The sequence below is a fragment of the Prinia subflava genome, chromosome 4 (assembly GCF_021018805.1).
Source record: "Prinia subflava isolate CZ2003 ecotype Zambia chromosome 4, Cam_Psub_1.2, whole genome shotgun sequence".
In the NCBI taxonomy this organism is placed as follows: Eukaryota; Metazoa; Chordata; class Aves; order Passeriformes; family Cisticolidae; genus Prinia; species Prinia subflava.
The window spans coordinates 7,133,745-7,146,547 of NC_086250.1; the positions used below are offsets into that span (position 1 = coordinate 7,133,745).

At 41.5% G+C, this 12,803-nt stretch overlaps 1 protein-coding gene across 1 annotated transcript in view; it reads left to right on the forward strand.

Annotated features, from left to right (window-relative positions):
- The first annotated feature begins 2,697 nt into the window (after positions 1–2,697).
- Positions 2,698–12,803, forward strand: part of LOC134549262 (uncharacterized) — a 105,875-nt gene continuing 95,769 nt past the window's right edge. The window contains exons 1-5 of the mRNA XM_063394827.1: positions 2,698–2,747; positions 2,841–3,036; positions 3,226–3,369; positions 10,371–10,527; positions 10,772–11,340. Of these exons, the coding sequence (XP_063250897.1) occupies positions 2,698–2,747; positions 2,841–3,036; positions 3,226–3,369; positions 10,371–10,527; positions 10,772–11,340 (1,116 nt within the window). The remainder of the gene's footprint in view (positions 2,748–2,840; positions 3,037–3,225; positions 3,370–10,370; positions 10,528–10,771; positions 11,341–12,803) is intronic.

Here is a 12,803-nt window from a genome sequence, read left to right on the forward strand (position 1 = left end):
GTACTTACAGTTGGTAATGCCAGAAAGCTCTGAGGCCATGTGGAGCCACTTCAGCAGGTCAGAAACGTGCATGCTATGATAATGTGTCATCCAGGATGTTCAGTGTTTGGTAATTGGCCTCCTTGGCTTTGTCCCTCTCTGTGAAGGGTTCACAATGGCCCAGAAGCAGATTCCTTTCTCTGCACACACTCTCGTTTCCTTGTCTTTGTACTCACAACTCTCTAGCTGAGAATTGCATTAAACAGGTTAATGTTACATGATTTTCTTCATCTAATTTCCTTAAGGCCTGAAAACTATCTTCTTTCAGTGTCTCAAACTTGATGGGTTTTTTTTTCATTCATTGTCTGTTCTTTCCCCTGCATTATGTCACACCATTCCTGGCTATGAACTGCTACACACAAAAAGAAACAGAAAATCCCTCAAACCTAGTTTAGAGGTTCATAAGAAGCATAACTGCTCTTTGGCAATGCCCTCTGATTCACTTCAGAACTGCAAAAATGCAGTTTAAGTTTTACTGGCAATGGAGCCACAGTTCTGAGAGATTGCCCAACAAATGTAGGGCCTTGAGTGTGAAGCCCTTCTACACCAAGGAGCCATGAGTAGTGTCCATAATTTACTATTTATTCATGACCACCTCTTACTGTTCATAAACTCATTTTCTACAGGAAGTCTGAAAACATACAAACATATGTACATGTTACTCCTACAAAGTTAAGCAAAAACTAACTTTTACACAGGTCAGTAAAGCCCTTGTATGAAACAGATCTAAGTCAGGGCAGAGTGCTCAATGTACATGTACATATATATAATGGAGCTATAATATTTCACATTAATCTGGCTAACTTAATTCTATGCATTTTATTGGAACATCGCCTTAATCTTCACATTCCTTTTGGCTTACTGACCTCACAGTCAGAGATTCCTGTTCATAGTGTCTGCCCTGTTTAAACAACACTCTACTGAGCTTTTGGCCTGATGGTATTTAACCAGGAAGCGTCCCTAAATTACTTTTATTAGTACAAAATATCAGCAGGAAAAAAAAAGAGAGAGAGAGAGAAAAAAGACGTTTGGACAACATTTCAGGTAACCAGTGTTTAGAACTGAACTCTTAGTACAAATTCATCTACAGGGCAGAGAGATATTAATTCCAAGCAGGCTGAAGTCCCTGGCCATGAAGGTTTGGTTGAGCATGGATTCAGACTTTGGTTGCAGATTTCACTCCAGCAATACCAAGGAAAGTTATTCTGAACTTCAGAGGCTCAGAGTTTTGATCTCATTGATTGTTTTGACTGGATAAAAGAATCAAGCATTTGGGATTAGAGCACTTAACTCTTTTAAGATTGGTTAAGAACTTACGGCTTATTAACCAATTAATGTTTCTTTAAGCTCTTAGTGCCTTAGCACGGCTGGGCTACTCCAAATTCCTATGGAGACTTAAGCATCTACAGTGCCTTAGCATAGTTAAGATTTCTTCCCTCATTAAAATGACTTCACCATGTTAAGGTTCCTCAAGCATTTAACAAAGTTTATTTGCACTGTAGTTGTTGCCAATTTCCTTCTTAATTTTCAAACAAGCAAAATTAGTGTAAAGAATTGTGCAATATGAATTTGAGAGATCAAGCTCTTACCTGAGACACTCAAGAAATGAAGTTAGCCTCAAAGTTAGCTCGGGCATGATGACTGATTGAGCATTTCCTTTGTGGAACAGAAACCTTCATCAAGTGGTTCTGGCTATGCCACCGGAGAGAATTCTTCTGCACTGATAAATCACTAGAGCATTGAATTACTGACCATAGAGCCCCTAATTTTTAAACTTAGGATTTGTTTTTATTGTGTTCATACATGTATCCTAAATTACTAAAGTATTCATTAGTTTATGAACATATTACTCCTGCAGAGTTAAGCATAAACTGACTTTTACACAGGTCAGTAAAGCCCTTGTACAAAAGAGATCTAAGTCAGGGCAGAGTGCTCACTGGCACTGAGTCCTTTCTCCTCTACTTCATGTTTTGTTAACATGTTTTGTTAAGTCAACAAAAACCATTTATTTCAAACTGTTCACATGCAAAACAAAGACTATGCAATGCTTGAATTGTGTAGATCTTTCATGCACTTTTGTGAGGAGAAAAAAGAATAAAATTGGATTGTTCATTTGGAGCTAGCTGAGCAGGAAAGAAAATCACTTAAAAATATTGTTATCTAGTTATGCTTAACTCTTTGTTTAAGCATCAAGATTGACATGACTGAGAATTGTATTTGTTCAATTGAAAAATTCTAATTCTACTCCTCATGTTTATAACAGAAGTGCAGTAACCTGTATGATTCACTGACAGCTCTTCCAGATGAAAAGGTAAGTGTATCTATCCAGAATGCAAAATAAAATTGGGATGATTTTCAAAGATGCTCTGATATACGAAACACTATTATTGCTGCCACAAACTAAAAAAACTCCACTCTTTCCTTTTTATGCAGGATAGCTTTTGACGGAAGTGAGGACAAACTACTTTTGAGGCAGCATTTCATGGAACGTGTAGTAAAATGGTTTTTCTCCTTCCTTCAGTTTATTATTCCAGTGTGGGTTTTGTGGTTGGGTTTTTTGGGGTTTTTCTTTTTTTTGTGATATATGCTGTTAGTTTGAGAAGATAATTTTTGGAGGTGCTTTCATTCACTCACAGAATCTGTTTCATGTAAACACAAATGCCCATTCTCATACCCAACGAAGTAACAACAATGGATGACAGTCACAGGTAAGAACAGGTATCCCTCCTTTACAACAGTCACCCTTCCATGGTCCTCCTTAGGCTGGGTAGTCTGACAAACAACTTGCTTGTCTTTCACAGAAATTACCTGAGGCTAAAAACATTCACAAATGTCAGGCTGAATTTAAGGTTCCCGACCTTCAAGAGGTCATCACTTCATTATTGCACCTTCTATGCCAAAGCTGCAACTCCCAGTTACTGCAGCTCCAGCTGTGACAGCTCTGCAGTCCCTCAGATGATGACCTTGAATGTCCAGTCAGAAAAGAAGCATCACATGGTTAGGTGTCTAGCAATGGAAAAGATCATTATTTTTTCCTCCCCACCATACAGGACCTCTCCAGCAGAAGCAGATACAGTCCTTTATCCTCTAATTTCCATCACTTCTCCAGTCTATAAACTCTGTGGCTCTGCCCTGAGCTCAGGGTGTACAATCTACCCCTCTCCACTCAGTTTTCTTTTACCACAGCACCCCAGACATCTTCAGTTTCTGAACATTGTCGATGATGGCAGCCAGATATCCATGACACAGACAACAAAGGCTTTCCATCTGCACCAGGGACCTTTGAAGGAGAACAGTAATGCTCTGGATTCTGTTGGAGTGATTCTGACTGTATGTTGCCCCTGTGAAGACACCAGAGGCTGCTAAGCACAAAAGGGATTAAAAAGCTATAATGGCTGTGCCAGGACTTTGTGGAATATGGGAGCAAAGCCAGCTAAAACACCAAATTAGGAAGCACCTGCAACCTACACAATTCAAAAACCAAGTTCAGTTAAACTGGGATTTTGTTCATTCTTCATGAGTGACACTGACACAAAGTGTGTTGCCCATCAGGAATCTGGCAATTCTGCCCATCTTTTCTCTCATGGCTTATGAAGATGAATATCTCTGTGCATTTGAAAAGCTGATGGCAGGACAATCTTGCCTCTTGAAATAATTTGGGTATCTAAGTTGGAGGTGCCACGTGTGCTATATGGGGTCTGTCGAGCATTGCAGTGTTCCCCTGTTGCTACAGACTCAAACACTTCCAGTCTAATCCAGATTTCTCTTCCCATTGATTCCCTTTCTCTGTAGGCATTGCAGCTGCTGCTGCAGGCTAGGTCTTGTTCTTCTGATTCCTGAATTAATCACACATTCCTCCAGTGTGTTGGTGGCAGCAGGTCACTAAACTACTGGAGAGACAAATACCATGTCTTCTGTTCACAAACTCATCCTAGGAATGCCCAAGCCAGAGATGGAAATCCTCTCAGTGTGGATGTGATTGCCAATGATTATTTGCTGCTGGAACTGCACTCCAGATTTGAGGCAAGAAGAATTTAACCCCACATCAAATTGCAAAGGGCCAGTGCCTTCCCCTGCAGTTTGTCTGGTTCTTAGGTCACCTTGAAATGCTGTTTCATGACTTTCTTAGCAATTCCCTCCCACCTCTTTCTCCTGCTGCTTCTGCTTCCTTCTTGCACTGAACTGGTGTAATGGGTTTCACCTCATGCTTTGTGGTTTTGGTGTAACAAAGCAAGACAAGAGAGTGTCTGGGGGCCAAGGGCTTGCAGGAGCACATGCCAGGATTGCCTCTGGAGCTTTTGGGCCTGGGCATCTACTGTACACATCAGAATTGCACAGAACTGATCCCAGCCCATCTGGCAGCTCCCCATCCCATGTTGCAGTAAATTCACATAGGCAGCGATTTTTCAAAGGCTTATAAGTAGTCCACTCAGCTGATTTTCACAGGGAAATTAAAAAAAAAAAAAAAAGTGTAATTCTAAACAAAATTATCCCTTCCTGCCAATTTCAGGGCAGGGAATCAGAGCAAATGGGCTCTGCAGTGAAAATATCTCTTGATTTTATTTGCCTTCTCTCCCTCATCCCCTTCCCCCCTCCCCCCTAGTAAAACAGAATGTCTTTCCCCAACACTCATTCTTGGAAACCATTCTATTTATTTTAGATGAAATTTTCCAACACATCTCATATTGAGACACAGACATGGCATGGAAAATTTCAGCCCAAGCATTTAGAGTTTGGCAAAGTTATAAGCAACTGGGACTTAAAATGGGAAGAGTTTGGCAATCTAGGATGCACTAACGGCCTTCCTTCTAATGAACATTCTTGTTCAAAGGTTATTAATAGACTCAAGAACAAGTTTGAAATTCAGAATAGACCAAAAATAATGCTGGTGTCCTGTCTGAACTTTCTAGTCTTTACAGGAAAGTACTTTGAAAAATCATTGGAAAGAAAAAGCTGTGTGACTAAAGCCAGTATAAATCTAACTATAATTTTCTAGTAGGCTTAAGAGCTGAAATATTGTCTTCAGCTTCAGTGGTGATATTAACAAAGTGCAGCGTAGCACTAGAAAAGCTACAGAAAAGGAAATTGAGAATGATCTCCAGAGATAAAGGAATGTGCAGGATGGAGTAAAGTAATTTGCATAAAAATTGTTAGATTGGTATTTAATTGAATTATATTGGATCTTACATTTTTAGATAATATCAGTTTGAGTTACTATTGTAGGTTATTATAGATTAGTGTACTATTAAAAATATATATTCTTGAAACAAGTTTTGACAATGTGCTTACCTGGTAAAGTCACCTGTTTAAAGCGTGTTTTCTAATGCAGTGAAATATGATAGCACTAAATAAAACCTATTAAACTGGTGGTTTCCATCATTCTCATTATAGATCTCTCCCACAGGTGCCTGGATTATGTTTGCAGCAGATTCAGCCTTGTGCAGCAGGCCAAGGACGGCACAGTTTGGTGAGTATTGTTGATTGATGTTGTATCATTATAGTACAGTCAGCCCTTTCTTTTCATGCCCCCCTCCTTGATATTCAGCCATTAAAATAATACTTCCAGGTTAAAAATGCCACATTTTTAAAGCTTACTGCATGTGAGTAACGCTGCTGTGGCACGTTAAAATGCCACAAAGCTAAGAAGAGTGCTAAATAATTGAATAAGTATTGCTGTGTTTAGACTGTTCCTGTTTGTGGGGACAATTCAAAACCTGAAAGTACATTATTTATCAAACATGATACAGAACATGCTCTAGCAAATAAAAAATACTGCTGACAGCTCCTGTGATGAGTGCTTTAAGCCATGGTATAGAAGCAAAATTGCCATTTTAATACCTATACATTTATGGGTTTTATGTAAAATTTAAGCAATGTTCAATCTTTTTAATCTAGCTGATTGAAATTTTTGATGTTCAATTCTCTAAGCAGCGGTTTCATTATTTTCCTGTGCATTGGTGATTTCCTCAAGAGCTGAAACTTGCACTTGATTTGGACCTGTGAGATATTATATTACTAACTGAGACATTTCAATATGTGTGTATGATGAACAACTACTGGCCAGTGGTCACTATATTACTGTCCTCTTGCATTAAAAATAAACCCAGAGGCTGTCTGTACGATTTTAGTCATACTCATGCTTGGTTTTAATGTGGTTCCCCTTGATTCTATAGCAGCACTGATGAAAATCATGCAGTTCTTTCTAACTGATGCAGAAGTTGGAAAAATCTCATGCTTTTTGCATATTTTTAATCTCAGCACTCCCAAACAGTGGGTCACAATATTCTGGTGCCTCCCATAGGACGTGGAACATTGAAGTGTATCCCATTATCCTTGCTTCAGTGCTGACTGTCGTGGGTAAAGCCAGATTTGTAAAAGTTGCTGAGTGCAGCAGCCCCAGAACACTGACGCTTCTGATTTTTGTGGAAATCTAGTTTATAGTAGCTTCTTTTTAATATTACTATTTACTTGTTTGCAATGATAGGTGGTTTCAAAAAGGTTTTTCAGTTCTGATTCCGTCTTCAAGAATCCTGATATATTGTGGGCTCTACTGGGATATTTTGCTGTGTGGTTCATCCACATCGCCAACTTGGACCAAGGATCAAAAAATGGAGTTAATTATAAACCTCTCGAGATCTCAGATGGAGATTTGCTGTTATTTGCATTACTGGATTTCAAAGGGATGGAAGCCTGTGAGGATGAATGGCAGCAGTGCTGGAGATGTTTAGGTACTCAGGGTGGAGCTGTGATCCCTGGTCACACAGACCTTCCCAGCCCCTTCCTGGAGCCCCTTGGTATCCATGGATTTTCATCAGAGGGACAGAAATCCACCTGCTTGGCTCAGCTTGCCAATGGCCCTAAGAGAGCAGCAAAGTGTACACATAGCTGCAAGAACTCTAAGGAAAGTTAAGAAATTGTATAAACAGGCTGCATTCTGTTCTGCTTGATCATTTTGGGGATTAGGAGCTGATCCTTTCCAAAAATTGTAGGTGAGGATTCTGTTACTCCTCCAGAAATTGACAGCAACTCAGGAAAAAAAGAGGCAGAAATCCAAAGAATTTTCAGGGCCATTTTGCAGTGTTGGGTGACATCAGGTCAAGTTCAGTACAAATGCAGAATTTGCCCTGATTGCTGCTTCAGAATTTGTAGCATTCCGCTTGCTTAGTTTCCTTGGAAATGCTGGCAGATACGAAGGGAATCAGGGGCTCTCTGGAGCACAGAAAGAAAACCCAAGCCTGAGAATGACCTCTTAACACAGTGTTCAAGGCTCAGAGAGGGAGCTCTGTATTCTAGTCAGTGGTCAGAGACCAACTGTTTTTATTTGAGATGAACATAAGACAAAGTAATTTCTCTGCAGGATGGAGTTAAAAAGGTAAAACCTGTTTCTCCATTGGCTTGGTCCGCAATACTTTTTTTTTTTTCTTTGAGAGAGAACATCGCTGCCCAGACCCAAATCCAGTTTGGGACTTTCCTGCTGCCAACTATCAGGTGTCTAAATCCTCTGTATATGCACCTTTCCAGTTGGTGTTTCTGACAGCAGACAGCTAAACAAGTTCCTGTTCCCTCTGAACCTGTTTCCTTGTCCCATCCCAAGCAGTCCTGAACTGTGTATAAACTTATCTGCCCACCTACAGTCAGAGGCTCTTGTGTAGCAAGGGGTCAGAAAAAGTACAAATGAGGGCAAACAGTCCAGAACTGCAATACATGATTCCCTGGTTGCCAGCTCCTAATTGCAACGGGAGGTGCTGATGTCTGCTTTCACACATTTGCTTTTAATCAACAAAAACTACATGTCTGTGATGAGAAGCTAATCCTGTATGACATGGGGTGTCAAATCTCATTGCCATTATCTATTTTAGCTTTAGATCTGTTGTTTGGATCTGACTTTTTTGTTTTAATTTGAAGGAAAACAAAAGGGATATTATTATAACCTAATACATTCACCTATGTAATTCTTGTTGCCTAAATTACTGCTTTTCAATAGCAAGCCTTCTTTAAGTATGGCAGTGCAGTTTTGGCATGACATAACGCATAATTCTTATGTTTCTCCTTGTAAAATTCCACTGTGGTCATCATTTCCAGCTGATCCTCCAAAAATTTTGCGCTTGGCTCCCATTTTAGAAGTACAATGAAGGCTGTGCCAATAGCTTGTGCTTATCTAGCTTGGTTACAACAGTTAGTCTGGTTTTCCAGCCTTGAGAAACAACTGAAACAATATTGATTTGCTTCAAGCCTGCCAGTTTAACTGGCACCATAATCAAGATTCCAGTTGCTTTCTAAGTTTGGGGATTTTTTTTTTCCCAGTGTATCTGCCATGTATGCAACTTTATTAAAAATAAGGAAGAAGTATGCTAGTTTGGGTTGGGTTTTTTTAACACCATTTCAGACTGGAAGATTTGCTTCTGTCAGCGTCATGAACTTTTTCTATTAATTTTTTAAGCAATGCTGTCATGTAAGTTTTTTGGTGGGAATCTGAACACTCCAGAATTGGTTAGGAAGCTACAATTTACTCAAAAAAATTCTTTGCTAACTTGAGGTGGTATTTTCTTTCTTACTACAGGTTGAAAACATGTCCTGCTCATTGATCTAACTTTGAAATATAAAAATACAAACCACTAATGTGCCTGATTCAACTAAAGCTATACTGAACTTGTTCTTACATTTGACACAAATCACAAATAAATCCTTTATGTGGGACATAAACACAGAAGAGGTCAAGGCTAAAAAAACCTTAAAAAATAGTGATGAAACGAGAAATAGAACTGAATATTTTAACCATATAGTTTTCTATTTGCTGTAATGCATGGATAAACATCTAGAACTGATAAAAAAGTAGCAAGAATGTGTGCTCACAGCTTAATATTTTACTATGAAATTCCAACTGCACACTTTGTCTATAAGTAATTACTCAGCTAAGCCAAGTTTGAACGCTCTAGCCAATTCTTGCTAAAATAGATTGCACCTCACTACTGAAAGGGTGTTAGCACAATTTTGTTGTTTGCCATATTTATTTCTTCACACAAATGCCTAGTATCCCATTTCTGCAGTCACAAAAAGCCTTCCAGAGGCTTATAAACATACTACTTTCAACATGCAAAAAGAGGTGGAGATAAACTTTGAATATATGCAAGAAGACACCTTTAAGAGTGACGATGAACATAACTTTAAAATATCAGGCCTTTCCATAACACATGGCAGAGCAAACATGGTTGGTATCTACATTAAAAAGAGGCAGAGTTGAAACCGTACTTGACATTAATGCTTTCAAGCTTCTCCTTTGGCAAGATAAGAGAGTCCTAAAATGTAACATTTGAGTATCTTGGGTTTTCATATTGATGTGCAGGTGGTGACTAATTCTTATTTTTTATTTATACACCTAATGTGCACAAGCATCTGATCAGCTGAAAGTAAACACTAGTACCTTTAACATGAAACATTTCCTAAGCATTTCTGATGTCTGTAAAATTTCTATTATATTTATGCTTTAAAAATCTTTGGTTTTTCAGTATTTCCCAGTCAGAAGTGAAAGCTTTGCTTATACAGTTCTGCCCATTTGTAGATATCTAAATCCACTTGCAGACTTCTGCCTTGTGAATTGGCAATGAAATTTCCCCTGTACACCGAAGGATTTTACTCCAAGCATTTGTTCACTCCAAAACAGATCCTGAGAAGGTGAAATAATTACTTACTTAATAAATTAAGTAGGAAATAACATAATTTAACTGAAAACAGAGACTGAAGTTTGATTACTGGAGGCACAAGGTACATTTCACCCAGACCATCATGGTTTGGAATACTGCAGGGAGTTATAAGGATATCATAGCAGCAAGCTGCCACTGGGCCCCAGTTTATGAACTGTAACCTCCACAGTCTTTTAAAGTCTGTTTTTCCTTTACTTGATTTTAACTAATTGGTTTCAGGTAAGTTCTTTTAAAAGTTTAGTGAAAGCTCTCTAAAAAAAACCCAATTTGCTGTTTTAATACTTTTTTCTCTTAGATTACAAAATTGATATTTTGAAAACCACATTTTTTAAAAATTAGTTTTAATAATTACTATATGGATTTCATTCCAAATCCAAGGATCCTGACTCAAGTTTTGTCCGTTTTAGGGGAAGCCATTGATAGAAGCGTTGGGCTGAAGATGCAAGGTGCATCACTTCACCTCCCTGGGACTGGATGCAAAAGGTGATTGAAAGGCACAGCAAAATACTATCGCTCGACATCTTTATGGAGCTTTGGGTAATTTCATTAATCCCTTAATATGATGCACTGAGAACCGAGGTATCAAGTAGTTTCTTTTCTCTTTAATCCTGGTTTGGTTTTTTTCCCAAGTTGGACCAAATCGCTCCACTCCACCTGGGTAAGGAGTGCGTGTCCCTGTGGGGATGCCAGCCCTTATCCCAAGCGGCTGCTCCCAGGAGGGACACCGGGATCCTGGGAATACCGGGATCCTGGGAATACCGGGAGCTCCGCAGGACACCGTGCCCAAGTCAGGGCCGCGCACTGCAAAGTGCTCTGGGAATAAAGGCGCTGCATAAATACACTGAGGTGGTTTTTTTTCAGATGAGTGTCATTGCTTTAACAGGAAATACATTAAAGAGGTTTCCCTAGCCTCTTCAGCGTGCAATATACAAAGCAAAACAAAAAAAGGAAAGGAAAGGAAGCACCTTCACGAATGAGTGCTGTGTTGCGCTGTCTGCTCGTCCGCTCTCGCTCCCTGAGGCCGCGCTGAGGGCGCCGCGCTGCCCGCGGGCTCGGCGGGCTCGGAGCCCCGCTAGGGCTGCTTCAGCGCCGCTCGGGCTGGCTCTGCCCCGCGCTGTTTCCCTCCCTCGGCCGGGACCCCGGCTCACCCCGGCGGCCGCAGGTGCCCGGCGCCGCTCGCTGCCGCCTGCCGGGGCCGGGCTCAGCCCTGGCCGGGCACAAGCGCCCGCCCTCCGCAGGTGCGCGGGGCCGGGCAGGGGCGGCCGGCGGGGCCGGTTTGCTGCGGGCCGGGAGGCGCCGGAGCCCGCGGCGCTCCCCAGAACGGCCGGCGCTGCCGGGGTGGGAAGGGGTGAGGGCGGTCGGTGCCGGGCGTGAGGGAAGCGCTGTGTGCTGCGGGACCGCGGGAGAACCGGCGGGTCCCCGGGAACGTGAGGGGGAGACGGCGGCCGCCGAGGCGTGGAAGGGCCGCCCTGTCCGGCTGGAGCCGCCTGAGGCGAGGGATGTCGGCGGAGCAGGGCTGGAGGGATCTCGGAGAGCCCTCTCGAAACTCCAAACACAGCAATGCCCTCTCAGTCAGGAGCCCGGAAAAGTCAAGCGGCAGGTGGGTTTTGCCCAGCCCGTGGCTGGGGCAGCGGGCGGGATGTGCCAGGGGCCGGGCAGGGCTCTGTCCCTGTGTGCCCGCTCTCCGGGAAAGCCATGCCGGGGCCTGGGGAGGTGTGTGGGGAAGGCTGTGCCGGCGGTGCCCAGAGGGTGTGAAGGAGCTGTCGGTGATGGTGTGTGCGTGGCTGAGCCAGGTGATGGCATAGATGTGTGTGTAGCATCCTTTACTGGGAAATTAGGGAGTGATGAGGTTGAGAGGCAGCATCCATTCTTTCCTTGGGGATGGACTAGTTACCTGCTTTGTGAATAAGTTAAGGTTCCATCAGCTGATCAGAAGTAGGACCTGCTTTCTGAGCTTTAACTTGACAGGGACGGGGAGCAGAGGGAACAAGGAGAGGAATTAGTTGTCAATGATACTTCACTTTTTTTCATAATCTCTCCCTCTTCAGGCAGCCCTTTGAATTAATAAATCTGAATACATTTGTAGCTCTTTCCAGTAGCTGCCAGCAGTGTAGGAGTGATTACTTTTTGAGTCATTCATTCTTCTTTTTGCCTTTTTTTTTCCTATTATTTCTTTATTAGGATTTCACCTTGCATTTTGAAGGCTGATTTTGATCTGTTTTTCCTTCTCATAGAATAGGTTAAACAATAAAAAATACTCATTGGAACTCAGTAGTGATATCTCTCCCTAGCTCCTGCTGACACCTGTTGCTGAATTGGCCTTTATGGTTTCTATCCCTCTCTGTTACCCAGTCTTTATTTGCTCATGTGTAATGGAGAAATGGATGTGAAGTTAGGATAACTTATTAATTCGTAAAACTTCAAACTTCTGGATATTTGATTCCTTTGGAGAGTGCTGGTGAACCTCTGTTCATATTTACAGTAGTAGCAGTGATACTTATGCTGTGTACATACAGCTTTAAAATGGTTTTGCTGTAGTGCTGAATATTTAAAGACCTTAAAAGTGACTCAGAAGTAAGGTGAGGCTTCTTTGCACATGTTTTCTGAATCTCATGGTCAAACATTGCTAGTTCAGTTAATTTTCATTTGTACATTGTCTCTGACTTGGCCACATATAAGCACATTACTGTCTATAAATTCAGCCTTTAATTTGAGTTGACTGGCCCTGCTACAGCTGCCTCAGCAAAGCCCACATCAGCTCTCCTTTCACAAAACACCCAGCACAAGACAGCCTCAATGCTGACCCTCTACTTGTAGTTAAATGAAACCTTGTCTCCATGCAGGATTTTATGACAAAATGACTCTTTAAAAAGTCACGTTCATGTCAGTGAAGGCAGACACTGGTGCTTGGGACTCAGACCTGCAGTAGCAGAGGGGCTGTAGCCATGCAGTGCCTCCCTCTCCCGTGACACCTTGGAGAACAGGGCTGCCTGTTTTGAAATCTGTTATTTCAAAATATATTTTATATATTTTCCAAAAGCAACAGGTAATGTTGTAAAATTA